At 38.3% G+C, this 25,591-nt stretch overlaps 1 protein-coding gene across 1 annotated transcript; it reads right to left on the bottom strand.

Moving 5' to 3' along the window:
- LOC128861393 (gustatory receptor for sugar taste 64e-like) lies at positions 1-25,542 on the bottom strand. The gene is made up of 10 exons (XM_054099513.1): positions 25,333-25,542; positions 25,159-25,235; positions 19,444-19,518; positions 15,519-15,710; positions 13,296-13,490; positions 12,926-13,200; positions 12,542-12,696; positions 10,412-10,574; positions 5,957-6,046; positions 1-146 (listed from the first exon to the last, which is right to left on the bottom strand). The coding sequence occupies exons 1-10, from the start codon at positions 25,431-25,433 to the stop codon at positions 63-65; spliced, it is 1,407 nt and encodes a 468-aa protein (XP_053955488.1). The 5' UTR covers positions 25,434-25,542; the 3' UTR covers positions 1-62.
- Positions 25,543-25,591: the final 49 nt, after the last annotated feature.

Here is a 25,591-nt window from a genome sequence, read left to right on the forward strand (position 1 = left end):
TGAAAAATACATCATGCATACATACATTTATAATATTATGCCAAGACGCACGATGCAGAAATTCAGTTCTCGTAACAATCGCCCACTTTGTCTTCCTTATTAAATTGCAGTAAAACCAACTCGTAGGTGACAATGCTGCCTGCTACCTGCCAAAAATGAAAACCAAGTAATAAAGTTAGACAACGTAAATCAGTACAAGTGAAACTAATAAAGAATGTAAGAGTAAAAGTATTCGTTCACATAAAACTAAACGTAAAAAATGCCGATTTCTCTTCTACAAAGGCTGTTCGATTTATTCTTAAAATTAAATAGAAAATATTACTTGGATAAAACTTTTATATGCAATATTGAATTCTATGATCCTGTCATACATTCCCAGGACTTCTGCAGCACTTTAGACAGTCCGTAGGGCAATAATTCATAAAACTTTAAAGATCTATGTTTGCTTGTTAGATATATATCAGCCAAGGCTGCTTATGGGGTTAGGGGTAGTCAGAATAGTTGGTAATTTAAGCGATATCCGAAACAGAATTTGCATCGAGTTGCCACCGTTGATGAAAGCTGTATTTATCATTATACACCATAAACTAAGCAACAATTAAAACAATGGATTTCTCCCGGAGAATCTGCTCCAAAGAAGGCGAGGGCAGTCCCATCGGCCGGAAAGGTCATGTCGACGATTGTTTAGAGTACGAATGTCGTCATCCTTATAGATTTTTTACAAAGAGGAAGAACTATCACTGGACAATACTACAGTGAGTTATTGGACCGCTTTCACAAAAAAATTGTAGGAAACTCGGACGCATTTGGCGAACAAGACGGTGCTGCTTCACCACGATAACGCACCAGCACATTCATCCAAAGTTGTCGCCGCCAAACTGCAAGAATTACGTTCTGCCCATCTGGCTCCATGTGATTTTTTCTTGTTCCCTAACATGAAGAAATGGCTCGCGGAAAAAAAACTTAGTTGAAACGAGGTAGTCATCGCCAATTCAGAGACGTATTTTGGAGAGTTCGACAAATCCTTCTTTTTGGAGAGGTTAAAAATGACCGGAGCTTTGGGGAAGTGTATCTTTCTAAAAGGGAACTATGTTGAAAAAGAATTTTTTTTTTTAAATTATGTCTTCATTTCTAACACGGTTATTTATTTAACCCCCTCGTATGTCGAATTTCTGTATAAAAGTTAGTTAATGTTAGTGGGTTTTAGTCAAAAGTTGCGTCAGTTAATAAAAACCATCAATACAATTTTAACCACTTAAGTATTGCTGCTTGATAAAGTAGTGATTTTACGATTTTTTACTATGGGTTTCCTACTTTGAATTATTAAAAAGAAACACTTTGTAGAGAGACTATTCTATAAATTATTTTCACAAGGAATAAGATTGACTAAACTCAGCAGATAGTCCAAAATAACGAAATATCGATTACAAACACTAACTGTTTAGTGTTTGGCATTTAGATTACATTAGATTAGATTTGTGAGGTGCTGGACAGGTCCAAGCACTCAGTTAGGATAGATATTATATGGATAGTACGACAGAAAAATTGGTTTGGGGTCTCTTTCCCGCGAATCTTTTGGATTCATTCTAGAAAACGCCGGGCAGCTAAAAAGAAAATGCAGTGAAATGTCTTCATTCTAGCCAATGATTCTCTTGGTAGCCCCATGCTGACCCACCAGTACCCTCAGGTCTTTCGTATTAAGTTTTGGGGAAAAGGTCACTGATTTTTTTGGTTTGGTTTTTGGTTCTTTCACAAAGCACTTGGCTACTTTGCAGGAGCCCAACTTAGACCAACGTCTTCTATGGGTAGACCTCACGAAGTCGTCAATCCATAGTTGCATTGATGCAGAAGTTACATCTAGAAAGGGTTCAGTGCCCAGTGGTATGCTTCCAGACCTTTCATTAGCCAATTTATCAGCCAACTCGTTCCCTGTAATACCACAATGTCCAGGCACCCAAATAAGACTAACTTTGTTGTGTTTTGCAACACTGTGCAGTTTTGTCTTACATTCACCGGCTAATTTCGAAAACAGCGTGGGTTAGGAAGGGGTTTGACTGTCACTACAATTATCACTGCCACTTTTTCTCAATTAGCCTGTAAGCTACATTCAAGATGGCATAGACTTCCGTTGAGAATACCGTAGCCATCTGTCCAGTAGCGTAGGAGTTCATAGTGTCTTCATCTAAGTATCATCCAGATCGGCTACCATCACTGTTTTCAGATCCGCCGATATAGAAAGTGCGCTAAAATCCCGTTAGTGGTTTCTCTGAACTTAACCATTGATCCCTATCTGGGATCAAAACATCATACTTCCAACCAAAACTAACGTAAGGCACCAGATTGTCCGCTGACATCGAGAACAGTTTGAACTGCGCCGACAACTGGTGGCATATCTGACAGTGGCCAGTGTTTTCTTCGTTTCCTCAGACTCCCTTTAACTTCAGCCTGTACGCCGTCTTCATTCCTTCCTTTCGAATTTAAAGATCTAGAACTTGAAAGTTCAGGATGGCATTAAGCGCATCGCCAGATGTCGTACTCATAGCAAGTGTGATACCCAAGCGCACACTTTTATGTAGTGTGATTAGGGGTTTTACTCTAAAATGAACCAGCCTTCCACCAAACTACATCGGAATATGTAATAATGGGCCTAATCAGGGTGATGTAGAACCAGTGTGGGATCGCCAATCTTAAACCCCATGTTTTGCTAAAAGTTCTCTTACACTTCCAGGAGACTTTTAATATTCGAGAGACCTTCTGCTCAACCTGCGTCTTCCAGGTGATCTTATTATTTAGGTTTACCCCTAAGTTTTTGACCTCAGAAGACAGTTGTAGTGTTACTCCTTTCAAAATGGGTGAAAAGTAACAATATACTTTTTATAGGATTCACCGGAAGACCATCCAATTCGCACCAATGCTCAATCTTGTTTAGGGCTGCCTTCATTTTGTAGCATAAAGCTTCTAGTGACTGTTCTGAGATTAGTACGCACACATCGCTCGTAAAAGCTTGTATGAGTACAATATCCTGCGTATCATTAAGAGGAGAGTCCACAACAAAGCACCAAAGTAGGGGAGAAAGTGCACCGCCTTGTAGGCAGCCTTTCTTAACCTCAACCTTGACTCCTTCATCGTTGTCTCCTTCGCATATTCGATTGATTGAATAATCGGAGAAAAAATGGAAAAAATGAGAAATTGTAGTAGAAATAGGAGCGGCCATAAAAAGTAAAAGCGTTTCTCTTTTTACGCACATATATCTAACATTTTTCCTCCTTATGAAAATTTTCTCTCCACTAGTTGTCCCGTAATCCACTTATTTAATTATTTATTCTTTTAAATTTAAATATTATAGCTTTTTAGCTATAGCTTTCAAATAATTTGCAGAGAAGTTTCCTCACAAAAAAATATATTGATCTGAAGTTGTTTGAAGAAAATTTTTTAATTAGTAAAAAATTGGGAATTCAAATCTTTATCAAGTTTTTTTTTTTTTCTTTATCAAACTGCCGTTCTTAACCGCCAGGCTTTGTCTTTAAGAATCTAGAACTACTTTCCGGGTAGCCCTGTATATGGATACATGGCAAGATTAAAACTATGTATTTTGAATAATCGCAAACCAAGCATCAGATATCCACCAATCTGCGAGTCAACGTTTCGCTAGACGCACAGAAAAGAGTACGAGAAATTGGAACTAAATAAGTTTCGTTAACTTTATCGCGTGCTACAGCTCTCAACAATTATATATGAAAAATGGCATCATTTAAATATCCACCATGAGCAGGTCTACTGGTAAAATCTGCCAAACGATTCATGAATGCCTAATTGTTGAGAACATCGAGATTTTGATATTGAAGGTTGGCCAGAAATACTCTGCGCTACCGCAGAAACTATTGGGTAGTCGAAAAAGTGTTTTCGTATTTCTAATCAAACTTCAATTCATTTTTTTTATATTTATAATGAACTTTATTAAACCAAATATGTACCATTTTGGTCGACCACCTTTTGCCATTTTTCTTCTAGAGACATTATTCCATCAGTGTAAAACTTTTGTGGTTTCTCGGCGAAAAACTGCGACAAGTAATTTTCACAGGCTTCTCTTGAAGCCAATTTTACTCCATTAAAGGAGTTCTGCATTGACCGAAACAAATGGTAGTCCGATGGTGCAAGGTCAGGGCATATGGTGGATGCATCAAAACTTCCCAGCCCAGCTCTCCCAGTTTTTGCCGAGTCATCAAAGATGTGTGTGGCCTAGCGTTGTCCTGATGGAAGGCGACGCCCTTTCTGCTGATCAGTTCTGGCCGTTTTTTTTCGATTGCTTGCTTCAATCTCATCAGTTGTTGACAGTAAAGTGTAGAATCAATCGTTCGAGCAGGATGGAGCAGCTCATAGTGGATGATTCCTTTCCAATCCCACCAAACACACAGCATAACCTTTCGAGGCATCAATCCTGGCTTTGCGACCATTTGTTGAGCTTCACCACCCTTGCACCATGATCTTTTTCACACATTATTGTCGTATTTGATCCACTTTTCGTCTCCTGTTACCATTCGCTTCAGAAATGGTTCGATTTCATTTCGTTTCACTAAAGAATCGCAGATGTTAATTCGGTCCATTAAATTTTTCACAGACAATTCATGTGGTACCCAAACATCGAGCTTCTTTTTGTAACCAGCCTTTTTTAAATGGTTCAAAACCGTTTGATAATGAATGTTTAGTGCCTTAGCGATGTCATGGCAGCTTATGTGACGGTCCTGGTCAATCTTTTCCATAATTTCATTGACTTTTTCAACGATAGGTCGACCGGAGCGAGGTGCATCTTTCATATCGAAATTTCCAGAACGGAAGCAAGCGAACCATTGTTGTGCTACACGAACTAATGTAGCATCGTCTTCGTAAACTTCACAAATCTCATTGGTGGCTTGCGCGGCATTCTTCCCTTTCTTATACAAAAATTTCAAAATATAGCGAACTTCTTCATTATTTTCACTAATTTTTGATCAGCTATAACTTTTTTTTCAACTTCTCCGAATTTAATTTTTTTTTTTTTGGTTAAATGAAGCTTAAAATGTCACCTTTCTAGCACCATATGATATGACACAATGTGATGGGTAGCACTGGAGATAGATGACTCCAACGACATCTATTGACAAAATACGAAAAGACTTTTTCGACTACCCAATATTTTCTCAACAGAACGTTCAGTTGTAGATCTGACGGTTCTTTTTCTATACTAGACAGAACGAGTTTCTTTAAATGTGTTCATCAACACATTCCAACGATTATTTGCACCAAAACAAATTAAGAGTTATGACACCTAATGTTCTACAAGATCGACCATTTTCATAAGTTTAATTAATTTTAACGCGCTTTTTATCTTGTAAAAATGTGTATCTGCCTACTTGACAAATAGCAAAGAGGATATGTATAAAACAAAAGTACCGTTTTGGAGTTATCCACTACTGATATTTAGGCGTCACTTTTGTAAAACCCTTTACAACTGATTCTGGCCCATTGCTGATGCGAGGACGATCTATTGTATTCCGTTAACGAAAGTAGAAGAGAGACTTAAAGAGCCACCGAAGTGAAGTAGATATGTTCTTATTTTCTCTGCATTTGTACCTCACAGATAAGGGAACTCATTTTGCTTCAAAATTTAATTTCTCAATGTATTGAATAAATTTATGCGTGAATGCTGCTCAATGTTTATGGCAAAGCTTTTAAGGTATTTAGATAGGCTGTCTAAAGATTTGACATTTTCCACAGGTATTTGAGGAGAAAACGATACCTACAAAAACAAAAGCAAAATATATATACATACATTCCTTATTTGTACTTTTCCACAGTTTAATAACTTATTGAACTACCCTAGGGCATTGCAAACTGATTTGTCGTTCAATACTTCACATTTCCCGCATGCATTTACACACGAGTAGTACATCTTTCTGCGCGCCAAGCCACTACTTACCGAGAGCACGAGACCACGAGTCAAATGAAAAAATTTCATGCCAGACAATGCAACCAGATCTGTGGTTACTTCCTCCGAGAAACGCTTCAGCTATGCGCACATGAGTGTGTTGCGGAATGCAATTTGTGAAAAATGTAGAGAAAGAAAATAAAAGAAGAAGATTAAATCTCATTCAATTTGTATGTACCTACATACATACAGACACATATACAGATGTACATATATTTGTTGAAGTTCAGTATTAGCATTTTAAATTGCAACCACATAAAAAGTTGTACATCTACTATAAAAATAATTTATTTTATGATTTAACGATGCTGACGATAAAAAGTTTATTCTGCGTGCACTACTGCATAATATTTTTTTACAATTTCTGGAAAAAAAATTAATGTCCCACATTTCCATACGTAAGGTAAAAAGTACAAAATAGTTCTTGCTATGCTCATCGAATTACATTTAATGACTTAATATTAGCTGCTTTCGATTATCCAACCAACCACGTAGTGTATAAAATAAAAAAACTCACATGAATCCAACTATGCATATTATTTGATCGCGTCGTAGGATGGTCAAAGGACAAGTGTCCGCTCTTTGCCAGATGTTGCTCAAACAGTTATGAAATTCCATTGCTCTTTAAAGCATTTCATTTTAAAGTATGCAAAATGTAATAAATATTATCCCCTTTTTTATTTAGAAGCAGTGGCCTAAGAATGTTGCTTGTGAGCTTTGCACAAATTTTTCGCCTAACGAGCAGAGAAGTGGTGAACATAAAGCAGCAAACATAAAAAATGTATGAGATATAAAATGAAAAACTTTGGTCGCATATAAAAGACTTTAATTAATATGAAAAAATGGTATACTAGGTTTTTCATTAAGTTTTGCGGTTCGATAAGAAAAATACAATTTTATGGTTTGAAATACACTTTATTATTCAGCTCCCTGAACATCAAGTCACTTGTTCCAACGAGATTCCAATTTATGAATTCCTTCCCTGAAAAGAGAATCTGGAAGGGCTGCAAAATACGTTTCTACGGCTGTTATGGCCTCATCAGGTATGCAAACAGATGGGCGTCGCTAGGGGTCAAATCTGGTGAAGCTGGTGGATGCTCCAATAATTCGAACTTTAACTCATGAATCTCAGCCATTTTGGTTTTTTTCCGAATGAGGAGTTTAAAATACCTAATACAACATCAAAGCTGCCATCCTTCTCGTTTGGAACGATCGTCCACTCTGGAACCGCTTTCACATTACTTCATTACATCCTCATTACAAAGGTCTATGCCTAAGTGCCTGCATCCAGAGAAGGAGAATTCTTTCTGCGAAACCACTGATGATATTCCACGCTTCTTCGCTACTTAGCAGCTTGTCGATTATATTTGCAGTGGTTATGTGACCGACTGCATTCTTCGGCGTTCGACGTTCTTGTTCCTAACGCATGCATTGAAAGAATGTGTGCTCAGCGTCATCTTCGACGGCATCCCCATATACATATGCATGTGTGGTGTTCGCTTTTTCTTAGGGTATTTTTGGAAATACGCGTACCCCTAAAGCATTTGGGTGGTATAAAAATTTGCTTCACCGAAGTTCCTGCTGTTCCATGTAACGACGTCTTTTACGTCTAGCCGTCTATCTGCCGCGATTTTTGTCAATCCAGCGATTTTGCCATAGCGTTTCATCCGTTATTTCGCGCTACAGGTTTGCTAGCTCTTTCTTCCATTCCCTCTTTCTTTAATGCCCATAACTTTTTCCTTTCAAAAGTAAGTAAATCTATTGGTATTGCACCGGTTATTACTTGAACAGTTGGCCCTAATAAATACTTGTACATTTTCCAAACTCACACTTTTTTCTTTAGGAAAAATTATAGGCTCGCGAAGCATTACTCATTTTTAGGGTGGGTCTTGACGGCTCCGGCAGCTGGTAAAAATACCAACCGGAAGTTTGTCATTGATAGTCGGCTATTTAATGTCCACAGTGGGCCAACCACGTGCGTTGAGTTTAACAAAGCGCACCAGTCATTTCTTTCTAGTACTAACCGGCGCCAGTTGAAATACCAAGTGAAGCCAACTTCTTCTCCACGGTAACGTTGCGCTTGAATATATTTTCCGTGATTGTGTTCATTCGAATGCGTTGATTTGTCTATTTCTCTTGAAAGGTTCGCAGTGATTTTTTTCTATTTTAGTAGCAGCGCTGATATTTTTGTGAGAAAAATATTTAAGAACTATTCAGTCTGCGTCCAAGGGAATTTTTTTCTGCTTTACAAAGAGAAGTAAAAATAAACAAAACCGAGCTAAAATAGAAACGACAGGAACTTTGCTCTGATAACTTCGAGTTTATGTTTTCAAAAAAAGTCCCATCTAGCCTTGATACATTGTTTTGCGCGATCTAAAAGCTTTTCGAAAGAGTTTTTCAGGCCATTGACCGGAATGTCCTTCAGGATGCCGGCACAAGCCTTTTGGATGGTCACTAGGGACGCAAAACGTTTTCCTTTCATGACCAAATGCAATTTTCCGAATAGGTAGAAGCCACAGGCAGCCATATCAGGCGATTTCTAGTAAAAAAATCAGTTACAGCAGTGGATCGATGAGATGGTGCATTATCATGCAATAAGCGTCTGCTTCCTCCCTCGCAGTATTCACGGCGAATTCGACGAATGCGATGCAACAAACGGTTCAAAAAGCCATAATAGTCCAGATGATAGAAAGTACGTGCGGTTGCATTCGATCCCAAGTTAGTCTCAACAATCATAAACCACGCAGGAGACTCAGTAATCGTGTGGGGCTGCTTTTCATGGAACGGAATTCGGCCAACTCATCGTATCGAAGGTAATATGGATGCGGTCAACTACGTTCAGATACTTCACAATGTAATGCTATCTTATATGGCAGATACTTTACTGGTGATTTGGAAATTTTAGCAAGACAGTAATTCGAACGCGCCAATAATTTTTTTTTTACTTTACACTTCTTGTTTGGCAAAATAGTTCTTCGAAGATAACTTGATCACTATTCGTGACTGGGCGTCTTTGTGTGCCAACTTAAATCCAATAGAGCATCTTTGGAACGACCAAAAAAAAAATGCACTCAATACGCAGAATATCACAAAATTTGGATCAATTATTTGAAAAGGCCAGAGAACTGCATGTATTGCCATCACAGGGGCGTGTACAGCGGCCCTTAACGTCATGCTGCACTAACTTCCCATTGAACTTGAAGTTCAATACATTACTGCTCAAAGCGCTATTAGGTTGAAAGAGGTTGGCTTTTAGAGGCAATCTCCTGTCGGACATGGTGACTTTTTGAAACAGATTTCTGCTTCCTTCTCTGTACTTCATACAAATCTCTCCACCCGCAAACTGGATTTTGAGGCTTGTGCTAAGACGTTTTGGATTTTAAGGAGAGTTGAGTCTGCACGGACATATGTAGGTACTTCTGTTCTCATCAACGGAACCCAAATAGGATCTGGAGTTGAAGCGCGGGTTTTCTCTGAATCAGCCAGTATTTCAGTTTCTTTAAACTGCCGAAAACTAGTAGTGTTTTTCGAATAAAAGTATTCGCGATCCTGCAGGCATGCAAAATTCTATGGGATCGCCGTTGGGAGGGAGACATAAATCCGCATTGCAGCTCTCTTCTGGTCAACTCCTGTAAGGAGGAGATCAAACGTCTCGAACATGCAGGTAACATTTCTCTCATCTGGTCCCAGTACATAGGAACATAGAAAGAAATGAAATTGCCGACAGAGCCGGTTTCAGTTGTCCTCATTGCAGATATTGGTGTCGCCTTGAACGGTGTTAAAGGGAAACTGCACAATTTATTTCTTAAAAAGCGCCAGACAGGTGGAGTGCTATTGTATCGTATGCTCTCTTAAAAACACTTTGGCTTCAATACGAACGAAGTAAGACTCCCAAAGTGCTGGGGATCCCTCGTCTTTCAATTTCTAAACGCACAGCGGTGGTCACTGGTCACTGGATTTTTCGGGACTTACGCGTAGAAGCTTAAAACTTCCATACAATCCCCATTACAGAAGCTGTAGGGAGGGTCACCATTATTATTATGGAACGGTCTCTGGGGGTTTAAAAACTCTCCTTGAGCCTTGGTGTACGATAAAAGTTATTTAATGTAGGATCTGAGATTTATCGATTCCCAAAAAAACGCAAAACCTTACGATTAGTATAACTTAAAAACTTTCAAAGCGAATGTATAAAAAACTCAAATACAAAATAAGTGCCCCTGCATACGCAAATTAAAGTGCAAGAAAGCTTAAGCACGAACAGGATGCTCGAAATTAAAAGGAATGAGAAAATATGAAAATAGAACTTAAATGTATGTATGTGCGTACGCATAATGGAAATAAAATTTACCGCTATTTTCGAGGCTTTCTTTGTCACATCACATGTACTTTGAAATTTTCTTTTAAATCTAATAGGAATAAATATTAACGAAGCAAGAGCTCACTCACCTCAGGACACCAGAATTCGCTGGGCACACCACGAAATACTATCAGCGGACGCCGCGATTCATCATGGATTTCGGCGCTGTACAGCGATAACATTAAGGTGCGCATCAATAAGAAGCCCAGCGAGAACCAAAAGTACGCGGTATGTGAATAAGACGGTTTCTTCCTAAATAAAAAAAATCGAAGAGACTGAAAATGAAATCTTTCAGAATATTGAATAGAATGAAAGTGAAAGTTGTGCATATAAAACTTTGAACTCGTTGCGCATACTGAAGGCTGGATATTCAAACTATAACAAAATTACTACGTTCGACAAGGTTTGCATGTAAAAGTTTAGACAGGTGTCGGGACGTTCCTACTTTTTTACTCGTCCTGAACTGTCAAGTAGCCGAACTTCAGTCTCCTAAAACTCAGTTTATATAACATCATCAGTATAGTTTATAACTTCTTTGAAAAGAGAGAAGGATGACGGCTGCACGATAGCTGAATTACGTCTGCCACAACTGCTTCAACTTTATATTGGACGCATTATTTTTAATCGACAGGAACGAACGCGAAGAAAGGTATATCTGAAATTTACACTAGGATCAGTACAATTTTCTGATCCTATCCCATCTGACACATCACGTTTGCTATTGATCAACTTGAAGTTCTTAGAAAGCAGAAGATCCATTCTTGCTCTCTCGTTAATTTTCTACTTCAAAGTATTAGATTTCTTACACCTCCCAGAATTCTTCGTAATGCCTTTCCGTTCTATTTAAATAAGTTCAATACAAAATTTGCTCGCAATGCTCCTATTGAAAGAGCTCATCGTGAGTTTAATGAGACCTCCAATTCTAATTTGCTAGATTTCTCAGCTTCTAAAAAGAATTTTAGTCGGTTACAATTAACGGGCAATTTTGCAGATGGTTTCATTACGCCATCTTTCGTTCGCTGTTTTTACGATTTCGTCAAAGATAAGTAGCTTACATGTTTGTAAGGGTATGTCTACGACATGTCTGTGTACTCATTGGTCAATTTAGTGCCGAGTCTCGCTAGTTCATTGGCTCTGCAGTTACCCTCAATGTCGCGATGTCCAAAAATCCATGTTGCTTTTATATAAAATGACTCAGCCATCTCGTTTCATGGCTACCTCGGAGATTGTCGTTTGTTTTGTGAGGGATTTCATCATCGTTTGGCTATCAGTAAAAATGTAGACATCATTTCCAGATATAGCATCACACCGTACCAGTATCACTGCTTTCATTATTACCATCAGTTCAGCTCGAAAGACGCTTCAGAAGTCGGTAAGTCGAAAACTGAAGGAGATCCCCAGATGTTCGGAGTATACACCTCCGCCCACCCTGGTGTCGATCTTTGAGCCATCTGTGTATGCATGGATGGGCTCGCCCTGCCGTCCCATTATTCCCTTGAGGATAGGGGAGTGGTGAATGTTGTAATGGCAAGTGTAGGCGGGAGTGCATGCCCACTAGTTTAGGAAGCTCCGAAGTGCATCCCCACGGCAAGGAGACCAAGAAGAGAGAAGTACAACTAAGAAGAAAGTGCTGAGATTACTCCACCTCATCCTCCATACAACTGACGCAAAAAGAGCTCGAACTCCAAGTATACATAAAACATGCACCCACGAAATTCGAGTGCTGTAACTTTTTTAATCTAAGCATCTCTCTCGAGCACCTCCTGTGGACAGAAGGATCTCGCGATCTTACTAGTTTGTGTACTTGTGCATTGTTCACTGGATTTACGCGAATCCTACCTTACCAGTGGTAGACAAGAGCAAGTCAAGGATATCCCAATTCTCCCGTTTTGCGGGAAAACTAATTTACAGGTCCGCTCTCTAGCTAGCTCATCCGATCCGCAATGTCCAGATGAGCCTAAAATTAAGAGCTCAAAGGCGAGCGAAAAAAAAACAAGCATTCTCCGACCAGTTTCGAGCGTAACATCATCGAGCCCAGGGTCTTAATTTGTGCTTGGAGCTGATATTTACTAGATGTATGTATTTGCACGTATTCTTGTTAATGGTGAACTAATCCATGTAAAACGTGCGCTCTGTAAAGTACAATCACCCCAATAATATCTCTCACTAAATCTGCATAACAAAGCATTTAATTAGATTTAAATAACATTAGTACTCACTGTAGACTCTTAAGAATTTTACCGCAAATGAAAAACAGATTGTTGGAGAAGCAAAGCAGTGTTATAACGGAAATGGTGTCATCAGTCGCTTCACATAATTTACACAAATTGCGATAATTTATGCGATTCTCTATCCAGAATTTTTCCGTGGTTGGCTGCGAAAAAACATTACAAACCCTTGTTGGCATACAATTATTATTATAAACTATGTAAGCAGAAAAGTGGAATAAAAATGTAAACAGCAAGCGGAAAATGTGCAAAATTACAATATCATTATAAACAAAACTAAAACAAAAATTTTTTTATCCGCTGTTCAACATCATCATAATAATGGTAGGAGTGGAGAATTTTCACCAATGGCTGATAGCCAACTTGACAACTCACCCGCTTGGCAACGCGCAGCATATGTTCGTTGAGTTGTCGAAAGCGTGCCGAAAGCGCCACGCTCACAGCCATCACGAATATGTCATTAAAATTCCATGCGAATGTCGATATGACATTCAACACTTTGCCTAAGATGCCCGCCAGATTGGTGTATTCAAAAAAATAGAAATATTGCGACCAATTCGAGTGGAGAAAGCTCTGAATGGGATGTCCCGGCATTGCTGGGCACGCATTCACATAGTAGATAATGCCCAACATGCTAAGCAAATGTTCCACTGCGCCGCAGAAGTTGAATAGAAGCAAAAAAATAATCGAATCAATAAGGTGGCACCATAATGGCAGATCATTCCACATAACACAGCATACTCACCCACGGAGCACATGGTTGCCACAAGTGTTATCATTTTTATTCTCTGTGCCAGCGCTGCTCTCTGCATTTGTGTCTTCAATGGCGGCAGCTTTGACTCAATGCGCTCCCATTGCAGCATTAGCGCTGGCCATTTGCGTGCCAATTGAAAAAATCCCAAAGCAATGAGAAATATCGATACATAAAATACGATGGCTTCTGCAAGTGAAAAAAGATATATTATGGGAAAAAGAAGATTTTATATCGGGTGTTTTTTTAGACACACGAGAACTATTCATATTAATAACTATAGTTTGACCGTTGAGAATGGCAATTTGTATTGACATTTCTGTTCAGTGAGGTTTGGCAAGTCATCATGACTCGTTTAACGCCAAAACAACGCTTCCAAATTATGGAAATTTACTTAAAAAAAATCAATTCTCGAAGTTCATAGAGGACTTCCTCCAATTTACGGTCAACATAAGCGGCCAGGTGAGCAAGCAATTCTTACAGTGTTTAAGCGTTTTCGCACGTCTCACTTCAAAACCTTCAACAAGACAAAGATATGTGCGTACTGAAGAGAATATTGCTGCTGTAGCGCGAAGTGTTGAAGAAGACGCCGAAATGCCGATTTGTCATCCATGCCAACTTATTGGCTTTTTTTTATGAGTAGCTTTTTCATGGCAGAAATACCATACACTCGGAGGCTTGCTTTTACCTGTCGAGGGGCAACTGCTATTAGATAAAAACTTTTTCTTTATTTTGGTCTTTCACCGAGGTTCGAACCTACGTTCTCTCTGAAAACCGAATGGTAGTCATGCACCAACCCATTCCGCTACGGCAACCGCGGATTTCGGCCAATAAAATACAGCTTGTGCAAGAATGCTAAACGACCATCATTTGCGTCACATTTTTGCTGATTGGGCTCATTTGAAATTGGCTGAAGATGAACATTTTTACTGAAGTATTGTGTTCACTGATGAGTCTCCTCTCTGGTTAAATGGCTAGATTAATAAGCAAAATTGTCTCATATCAGGAGTCACCATTACATCAATTAAAATAGACTGACCCGCTGGTGGTGTCATCGGTACGTATTTCTTTGGAATGAATAGCGTCCCGTTCTCATCCGACGCTTTGTACGTGTTTTCAGTGGAGGGGATTTGTACGTGGCAGGTCCCAAACCCAGCGCACAACCAGCTATACTGGACTGGTTCACCTTTACGCGTCACTTGAAGTGTTGGAGAGAAAGATTCTGCGGAAGATCTTTGTATTTTTGCACGTCGGCGAGGTCGAATGTCGCAGGTGATAGAACGATGAGCTGTATGAGCTCCATGGCAACGTAGACATAAGGCAGGGAATGAAGATCCAACGGCTACGTTGGCTGGGTCATGTCATCCGAATGGGTACAAACGCTCTGCCTCTGGAAGTATTCGATGCGATACCAGCTGGTGGTAGCAGAGAAATAGGAAGGTCTCCTCTACGTTGAAAAATCGGTAGGAAAAGGCCTTGACTTCACTTGGTGTTCCCAACTGGCGCCGGTTAGCTAAAGAAAGAAACGCCTGGCGTGCCTTGTTAAACTTGGTCAAAATCGCGTAAGCGGTTATCGTGCCAATTAAGAAGAAGAATGGCGTAGCGCGAATAAATGGAATTCCGTTACGATGAATGGCAGCGCTATCGAGTCATGCTGACTGAATTTTCGTTTCCAAAACTTAATTAGCTAAACATGGACGACAGTTGATTCCAACAAGACGGCGGAAGTTGCCATACAACGCGCTTAACAATCGATTTAATGCAAAATCAATTTGTTGAAAACTTTCTGTTTATTCCTGTTACTGTTAATTGGACCTCTTGCTCGTGCGACTTAATGTCCCTTCACTACTTTTTATGGAGCTATGCTAAGCCATTGGTTTATGCGGACAAACGAGCAACTCTTGAAGCATTTGAAGACACCATTCAAGCCACCATTGAAGACCAGATTTATTGGAAACAGTAGTAAAAAATTGGGCTGATCGAATGAACCAGGTAACTCGTAGCAACGGCGAACATATACCGGATGTCATATTCAAATAATAAATGCCATGAAATTATCTACCAAATTATAATAAAAAAAATTCATTCTCCCAATATTTCTCTTTTGTATTATCATTTTAAGTTCTCAAGCTCTTAAAAAACACCCGACACATAAGAACATTAAGATTGAGAATTTTAAGATTTAAAATAAGATTTAACAATTATTTTCCAACTTACCAACTGTGTCGAAACTAAATTTTTCGTGAAATGCAAAAGTGATCGTACACAAACTGGCTGGACCTAGGCAAGCGATGACCAACAAGGCGTACCAGGTGCGCACACATTTCCAGGAAAAATAAATTTCTGATGCCGTCTTCGAGAGTACACCACAAACCGGCATCAACGCAAATAACTGGGCCAGCACCAAAACTATGTACGGAGGGTATGTAAATATGAAAGAAGAAAAATTATTTAAGTATTTGAGTGAGGCTAAAGAAAATCTTAAACATACTTTAAGGGTTTTCAATATTAATTACCTCTAAGGTTGCACATAGAATATACATTTACTAAGTTTTTAATAAGAACTTTTATGCATGGCGAAGGATAATCAATTTACATAGACGTATCGGATTTTATATTAAACGAAAGCAATGAAAGTTCAAATTGATTGGAAATATTTATTATTTTTGTGTAGAACCATTCATGACATTTATTTTTTTGGTCATCCCTTTCAAATGTTGGCCGTACACCGTATTTCGGCCATCCGTTAACACCAATTTTGAATAACTCGCGACTCGTTGAAGGACTTCGGTCAGTATCTCGTGAATAACTTTAGTAACGCCTCAATCGAAGCTGGTTTATCCACTTTGTTACGACAAAAGACCGAGACTCCAAGTTTCAAATGTGAAAAGGAAATCTCGGACTGAGATTGCCAATTTGGTGGGATGTTCGCGGTACGCAGTCAAATGTGCTATTAACCGATTTCCGGAAATAAAATCCCTCTATAATAAATCAAAAAATGCCAGAAAACGCCTCACTTGCGCATGAGAAAGAAAAGAAGGCTTTTGGAAGCTGGTAGTTTTGAGAGAAATATTCTGCGTAAGATTTGATGGGCCTTTGCACGTTGGCAATAGCGAATATCGCAGGCGATGGAACGATGAGCTGTATGAGGTTTACGACGACATTGACATAGTGCAGCGAGTAAAGATCCAGCGGCAACGTTGGCTGGTCATGTCGCCCGAATGGATGCAAACGCTCCGGCTTTGAAAGTATTCGATGCGGTACCAGCTGGTGGTAGCAGAGGAAGAGGAAGGCCTCCTCTCCGTTGGAAAGATCAGATGGAAAAGGACTTGGCTTCACTTGGTGTGTCCAGCTGGCGCCGGTTAGCACGAGAAAAAAACGACAGGCTTGTTAACCTCGGCGCGTCAGCGGTTATCGTGCCAATGAAGAAGAAGAAGAAGTCCAAAAAAAGCCGTGTTTCAAAAAAAAAAAATCGGAAAAAGCGTTTAGAATGGGCTCTTCGAATGTTCTGTGGTCTGATAAACCGAACTTCAAGGGAGGCCTAGCTTACATCATATTAAGCCATAGCTTCTTACTCTAGTCCAATTTCGAGGAAACAACACAAAGTATATAAAACGATTTTTTTCCTTTCCTAAAAGTATTTGGAACACCTGCTGTGATGTTCGTGAGTCGATGGGTTGGCGAGGAATACCATCCAGATTGCGTGGTACCAAGAAGGAGGCGGCATTATGATCTGGGGTCGCATGGCTGCTGATGGTGTTGCCAAAATTTTCGTTTGCGAGGGTCAGATTCACAGTCAAAAGTACATAAATGTATTCGAAACTGTACTTTTACCTTTTTACTTTTAACGCGAATTTTTGGCAACACTAATTTAGATAGAGTTCAATTCCAGCAAGACAATGAATGCTCCTTGTCACAAATCAGCGTCTACGATGCGTTGGCCTTGAAACAATAACATTGTTTCCCTAAATTGACCAGCACTGTCTCTAGATCTAAGCCCCATAGAGCACATGTGGAGCGCCATAAGTATAGCTGAATGTGCAAAGCTTGTACGCAGCATGCCCCAAAGGGATTGCAGCTGTTATCAAAGCAAAAGGTAGACCTACTAAATATTAATGTTTTTATCCTTTAATTCCCTTGAGATACCTATTTTGAATTTAAATACAAATACAACTTTAAAAAATGTTTCTGATCCAGTTTGACATCAATCATTTTATCATAAAGTGCGGAAGCTTCAGTTCCCTTAAGATAATAATTGTTCAAAGTCAGATTGAGCGTGATGTAATGGATAAAATTGAGATGACATAAATATTATCTATCAAACTTGCTTTTGTCAGTACGACAACGTACTAAAAATGTCCTATCTGTAAGTTGTTTAGTTCAATATGAGACTTCCAACCATGCGCTTTATATGGAAGAAAATTCTCAGTATCATATGCAAAACAAATTGATAAGAATCAACACGATTTTTAGTGACTTCAAAAATGCTCACTATTACGATAAAACTGGATGGGCTATAAAACTGCATGCCTAACAATTTTCTAAAGATTTTGACGAAAAAGTTGAAAACATTTTAAATTTGCTAAATTGTCATGAATTTTCAGCAAAATTTGGAACTTTGATTCATAAAAATTGTTTTATGTAATGAACTATATTTTTATTTTAAATCAACGAAAAAGTTTAACATGAAAAATATTGCGAATATTGTAAGAAGATAAAGGGATTGTGAGCACAAGAGTACCTTGATTCCAAATTTCTCTAAAACAGTCAGGTGGATTTGTCAGATCTGAGATCAAATTCACAATACTCCAACAATTAGTAGATGATGTACTTATGCTTTTCTTGCAGAAATATTTGTATAAATAATAGCATAACAACAACTTCGGCACTAAATACACTGTGCAACAAAATGGGAAGGAAAAAAACAACAATGTTATTTAGCAATTCTTAAAGAGGAAAAGCTGTAGAATATTGGACCAACTGCAGGTCTGCCCCAACGCATCGCATTTTTTCACAGTGTAATGAAGTTTTCCAAGTTTGGTCTCTAGTTGATCTAAATTAGTTAAAGAAACTCGTATGGCATTACATTCAATATGAATATTGAACATAAGTACACCATTAATTCGTATTTGGTACATCCTCTCGGAAGCTTTATTTTTAAAGTGTTTATTCTAAGAAAAGAAATTTTGCGAAGGCTTCGGAATTTAGTATTGTTGTTTACTTACTGGTGATCAGGTACTTTTTCCAATAGAGTTTCTTTGACAGATCACACGCAACTGCTGTTAAACTAAGCACTTAATTTTTCTCAGTACTAATCTGGAAAGACTTACGCCTCAATAACGTGTATACATCGTGGAAAATCGTCAATAAGCAAAATTGCCATATTTGGGGTGAAGAGCAGCTCGAAGCCATTACATTCATTGAACCGTTTGGTGTGACCTATGAGCTGGAGGAATAATTGGCCCATATTTCTTCAAAGACTAGATTGGCACCAATGTAACAGTAAGCGGCGAACGCTATCGCACTATATTAAAGGACTTTTTGAGGCCAGAAATTGAAGCCCGCGATCTCCGCAACATTTGGTTTCAACGAGATGGCGCTACTTACTTTATAGCCCGTGAAACAATGGATTTACTGCGTCGTTGTTTCGGTGAGCAATCTATCTATCGTCTCGGACCAGTGGGTTGGCCATCAAGATCGTGTGATTTCACACCTTTGGACTTTTATTTGTTGGGGTATGTAAAGTCTAAATGCTTTGTGAATAAAAAAGCTTCGATTGAGGCATTGAAAGCCAACATTACTAAAGTAATTCACAAGAAACCGACCGAAGTCTTCCAGCTAGTCATTCAAAATTGGTGTTTACGGATGGCCGAATTGTGGTGCAGTTGCGGCGAACATTTGAATAGAAGTGTCTTCAAAAAATAAATGTCATCAATGGTTCTACACAATAATAAAAAATTGGCCAGTCAACTTGAATTTTCTTTGTTTTATATCAATTTAAAATCCGATACCTCTAAATTGATCACCCTTTATATATTGATATAAAAACGAGTGTTAAAATGTCTCTCAATAAGTATTTTTTTCTCAATTGATTTACGGGTCATACTCAATAAAATTTGTTTATCCTTTTACAAAAACTTACTGGGCCCAATAGCCTCCAAAAAACTGCCAGAGTGTTCGTAATCTTGCTTTGTACCGCGTCGAAAAATATTACGCACTGCAAATATAAACAAACATTCAACGTAACATCTACATAAGCGAGCATAAACGTTGTGGCCAACAGAATAAAGTTTTCAGACACAAAGGAAAAACATGACATGAAAATATTTCAGCCAACTTATTATAAGTGCACATACATATGTATGAATATGCAAAAATATATACGTATGTGTTTAAAAATAGAAATAGGACTGTACGTTTTTCTGCACGCCTGCAGCTGTATGTATAAGTACCCCACCTTGCAAGCGTAGGCAGGTAATTTAGTCGTACAAATATAAATGCGCTCGTATAAATGTATTTTGCATATGTATATGTGCATATATATAACTTAGAACGAACTACAATGAACACAAAAGTTACAAAAAAGACAAAAGAAATAAAAACAAATTTAAATAAATCCGCTCTTATAATTTGATAACTAATTCAACTTATGGAAGGAAAAAATAATAACTGAGCGAGTGAGTGGGAATTTTAACAAGGCTCATATAAAAACATAACGAATAAAAAGGCAGACACAAGGTCATCGAAAAAATTTACTTTGTACAAATGATTGCATATTTTTGCATGACATTTAAGCATTAAGATATCAACATCTTTTTTCGGCAATTTCGTTATTTATAATAAAAGCAATTGTGCTGCTTTGTCAAGAGATTATTCATCTTGTTTTGGTGCTAAAGAGGAATTTCAATTTGTGGCTCTTAGTGAGGTTGATGCTCTGCAGTCACTGCTAAAGATCAAATTCAATGCTATAGGGGAGGATGGCATTTTTCTAAAATTTATTAAAGTCGTAAAGGAATTTTGTTATAGACCAATTGACGCATATAATAAATTAGTGCTTTACAAGCTCGTGCTTTCCAGCAATGGGCAAAAAGCTATTGTGCTGCCAATGGCAAAAAAGTGGCAGGTGAATGAAGGCCTATAAGTAACATCAACTTTTTCTAAAGCATGCGAAAATTTAACGCTGGCACAAATTTTTACATTTATAGATCACAACCGCGGCCGCGGTAGCTGAATGAGTTGGTGCGTGACTACCATTCGAGAATGTGTAGGTTCGAATCTCTGTGTATGAAATACCAAAATTATAGAAAAAGTTGTTCCGTATGGTGGCCGCCCCTTCGCAGGCAATGGCAAACCTCCGAGTGGATTTTTGCCATGAAAAGCTCCTCATAAAACCCATTTGGCTCTCGAAGTCGGCTTGAAAGTGTAAGTCCCTCCATTTGTGGAAAAACATCAAAACGCACGCCACAAATAGGAGGAGGAGGTCGGGCAAACACTTAACAGAAGTGTGCGCGCCGATTATATAAATTTTTTATTTTACATAATTTTTTATATTACAGAATAATAGCCCATTGCTCGACCGCAACTTCACACGTATTTTTTTACTTGATTTCTCTAAGGCGTTTGATTCAGTTCACCTTAGCCTGTTTTTTTCACACTAAAATACTTCATATTTTAGTTTGAAAGATAATTCGGTGAAGTTCATAGCCAGCTTTCTTCTGGATAGGGCGCAAACAGCAAAAATCAAGTAAATCAATATCCCAGCCCAAGTCGGTACAAGCAGGTGAACCCCCTAGAGACCGTTTTCGGTCCACTTTTATTTAGTCTCTTTCTTAGTGATGTTTTTTCTGTTCGTCAGTATGTGAATATTCACGCGTTTCCAGATAGCATACGAGCTATGTTCAAAAAATAAGGTGAATTTTCATTTCTCTCAAAAACTATTTATTTATTCATCAATTTCTATTTTGTATCCTTCAAAGTAGCCCCCCTCGTATAATACACTTGTGTCAGTGTTTTTTCCAATCCTCGAAGCAGTTCTGATGTGCACTTTTTGGTATGTTCTGAGCTCTCTCAGCGATTCGGTTTTTATCTCCCAAATCGTCACAATGCGCCGTCCTTTCGTGGGTCTCTTCAATCTTGTGAACAGGAAAAAGTCGCAGTGGCCAAATCTGGTGAATACGGTGGCGGAGGCATGATAATGGTGCTGTTTTTGGTCAAATAATCTCTCACAACAAAGATGAGTGAACAGGTGATGCAAAAGCCATGCATTTTTTACCACAATTCCGGGCGTTTTTCTCGTATTGCTTCACGCCAACGGCGTATAACTTTAAGGTAATACTCCTTTTTTACTGTACGACCCTGTGGTATGAACTCCTGATGCACTTCCCCATAGTAATCGAAGAAAACAGTGAGCGAAACCTTGATATTGGGTCGAACTTGGCGCGCTTTTTTTGGTCTTGGGTCTCCTGGACTCTTCCATTGGTACGATTGGGCTTTGGTTTCGATGTTATAACCATATATTCATGATTCGTCAACAGTTATACCTTTTTAGGCAAATCTTAATCATCGTTGACGTCATTCAACAATTCCTCAGCGATGCTCAATGCGTCAAAATTCAGCAATTTTGGAACGCACTTCGTTGCCACACGTTTCATGCCAAAAATTCCCGAAAATATTACATGTAATGAGCCAACCGATATGCCGACATCTTCAGCAACTTCTCTAATTGTGATTGAACGATTCTTCATAACAATTTTCCTAACTTTCTCAACATATTCATCGGTTGTTGATGTGCTGATGCGTTGATGTCCGTCGTCACTCACGTCTCCTCGACCTTCTGTGAAAAGCTTGTACCACTTGTAAAGCTCTTTTTCACTCAACGTATGCCACCGTCAACATTTCTAGTGTTTTTGAACACTTAATTCCATTTTTACACAAAATTTGATGCAACTTCTTTGATCCATTTTTTTCGATAGCAGAATATTGAACTAAACATTCTATATTGCTAAAACCGTGAAAGTATCTTCGAGAAGAGAGTACCAACATAAAAAAATAATAATCGAAAATCGAATGAACGTAGCCCACGAAATTTGAAAATTCACATTATTTTTTTAAAACACCTCGAACAATTGTACTTTTCCAGTCGTATTGATATCGTAGACGATTTGCATGTGTTTCTAAATAAACTCTGATTTTTCTGCTTTCTCTGCTTGGGGTATTGAAAATTATTTATGTTTAATTACGTCTAAACCATTTGTCTTAAAAAAATAAATAGATAATTGGCACGTGCACTTCTGGTGGGTGTTTGGTCGAGCTCTTCCTCCTATTTGTTAAGATTTTTTGAGTTTGTTCACATGCCAAAAATGACAACACGAGCAACGGGCCTTAAAGAAATTGCTCCATTTCCGCAAGCGCATTCAATACAAAGTAAGTAGGTCTCTTTGTACTGCTCTCAATGTGTGATTAGCGAAATTTGAGAGTCGCCCAGAATCACAAAAGCTGAGCATAAGCGCCAAGCTGAGCGGCTCAGTGAGTTGGCAACAGAAGTTATAAACTTGAAGTCGGCAGTTAAGCACATGGAAGAGCGCGTGAAAAAAACGGAGCCGGAATGTGCTAATGTATATTAGATAAATTGTGCAGCGAGGTACATGCACTTACTGAACAATTAAATATGTAAGAGAACAACCTAATATCATCGGATGTTATTGTTAGTGGATTGCCTACAAGAAACGCAAAGAAGACAACATTCGTAATGATTTCTCTCAGCGTTTGGCACCTTCAAGTGAAAGCTCCTGGGCGTTCTGCTTTCCGTTTACGACCGAATCGTAAAAAAGTAACTGCTGTTATAATCAAATTGAGCTCTGCTACAGATCCCTCTCAACTGCTGAAAGCTGTAATAAAATACTGCAAAGATAAGAGACGGGCGCTTTCTCTTAGTGATGTGACCTCAGTATCGATTTATACACGAGTGCCTTAAAAAAGTGAACTATTGCATTTTGCTATGCAGTATAAGTGCTGATTTACACACGAAGACATATGGAAGGCCGACACTGGAAATTCTATTTTCATGTTTCATTCGCGGTTACACGGGCAAAATTGTTTTCGGCAACATTTTGACGTTTACTAATTCAGCATCTTCTAGTTCGGATATATATACCTATTCTACAACCCGCTAACAGGTAAAGCGGAGAACGTTCGTCAACAGTTGCTTAAATATTTCAATGAAGAATGCAAACTGGTTAAATAATAAATAAAATGTTGTTTTTTTATTTACATACATATATGTATGTATATATAAATTTTTGTAATTTTTTAAATTAAAAACATTTCGTATACAAATAATTAACTTAAAATTGATTACTTGAGTTTTTAGAAATGGTAGAGAAAAAAAAAAGAATTCAACATAAACATGCCCCATAAGCTTTTTAAATTATATCAACTTTACCAATAAAAATAATCCTGCATTTCCCAAGCAGCGTTCTGATGTTTGTCATCGTTGATTTTTTCCGTTTGATTGAAAACCAGCACAGAACTCACAACTTTCTCCCACAAAAAAAGAAAACCCAATGAAACAACTGTCAACAATTGGTTTAAGATTAGATATACGAATAAGAGGTGCAAAGCGTGTCGTCAATGAAACAACTGTCAACAATTGGTTTAAGATTAGATATACGAATAAGAGGTGCAAAGCGTGTCGTCAATACGGGCGACAAAATCCCCCTCTCTCTTCCGCGTGCGTCCTTCTCCCACGAACAATATGTTTCTCTTCGAAATGATTCCCTGTGTAAATGGGCACTAAGAAGCAAAAACGTCTAACGTTAGTTTCCTCTTTTCGCGGGCTAGGTTTTGTCAGAGCTTTTTGCCGCCGATATTGCTTAATGAAGTAAATGTATCATATGCTGAATTAGTATATTGCAGTATCGATAATAATTCCAAGTGTAAACTGCAAATTGCTTTAAATTGAATTTTCATGTGCAAACTCCTTATGTAAAAGACAAATAAATAATCTTACCTATTTATTTAAGCAACTGATATCAGTAAGATCCTGGAGACACCATAGCCTAGTTGTGCCAAAAACCGACTTCTTAATCTCCTCTAGGCTATTTATAACTAACGCTGTCAGAGTCTGATAATTTTGCATCCTCCAGTCAATAAGTCCAAGCGTCATGGCCCCAGAAGGGTGCCCAAACTGCCTAACAACTGTGCACCGCTTACTCTCTCCAGCAATGAGGTTCCGGTAGGCAACAGTTAAGCAACAGCTTCAAAAGCTATGACTCCGACAGACTTAACATCCTAACCCTGGATCTATTGGGAGTAGGATATCTCCCAAAGGTCTTCAACCTGTACATGGCCACTCTCATAATTCCTAACAAGTGGTCCCACTATTGAATCCTTGAAAGCCAGCCAACTAACTGTCCAAGGCTTGCCGCAGGATGGTGTCCTTTCACCCTTACTTTTCAACTTCAATACCTCGAAATGTACCCCAACCACCAAAGACAGTTTCACTGGTCCCCTATGCGGACAATCTTACCAGCCTTTCTCGCTGTTTCACTGCGTGGAATCGCAGGTATATCAGGTATCTTTCAGATAGGAGTTGAAGGAACCTACATACATATATATATTCATGAATATTTTAAAAAAGTGCGGAATATAACTGCTCTGTTTTACTTTTTTCATATCATTTCTGTTTTTCCATCACGAATGAATAATCCTAGAAATAGGAAAATGGAAATTTCTACATGCTTTTTGAATATCAGTTCTGCTTAAATTTATAAACAAATTCATTCACTCGGAATTTATTCAATCGCATGCATACGTACATACATACATATGTACATACATACTCCACGAATATATTTACCTTGCAACATACGCCGGTGTTGTTTGCGTTCTTTTGGCATTTTCAATGTAGCACTTCTCGGCTTAGACTGAATTATTCTGCAATAGTGAATTCGTGTTATTTATTAGTTGTATAAATTTTAGAAATTTTATTGAGAAATACAATTCAAATTAATACACTCAAATATTTACTTACTCACTGCCCACTTTCCGTCCACGCTGCCACAATTTAATGTGCCGCAAACGCAACTCTTGACGTTGCAACCAATTTTTAGTAATATTTGCTGCCACTTTCATAGGAATTTAATTCTTTTTTTTTTAATATATTAAATTGAGGAGTATGCAAATTGTTTATTGTATTCTACAGTTAATAGTTTTTGATAATCTAACCTTATTGACACGCGCCTGCAGATATGCAACGATTTCAAGCTAAATTTCATTTGCAACTAAATGCG

Source organism: Anastrepha ludens, chromosome 4, assembly GCF_028408465.1.
Source record: "Anastrepha ludens isolate Willacy chromosome 4, idAnaLude1.1, whole genome shotgun sequence".
Lineage (NCBI taxonomy): Eukaryota > Metazoa > Arthropoda > Insecta > Diptera > Tephritidae > Anastrepha > Anastrepha ludens.

Bases quoted from the DNA above. Each gene is read 5' to 3' on its own strand.
- LOC128861393 (XM_054099513.1), bottom strand. From the start codon at position 25,433: ATGAAAGTGGCAGCAAATATTACTAAAAATTGGTTGCAACGTCAAGAG. The intron at 13,491-15,518 runs GTAAGTTGGAAA...TTTCACTTGCAG, and splicing joins ATTTAGTTTCGACACAGTTG to AAGCCATCGTATTTTATGTA. The intron at 13,201-13,295 runs GTGAGTATGCTG...TCTGCGGCGCAG, and splicing joins GGCAACCATGTGCTCCGTGG to TGGAACATTTGCTTAGCATG.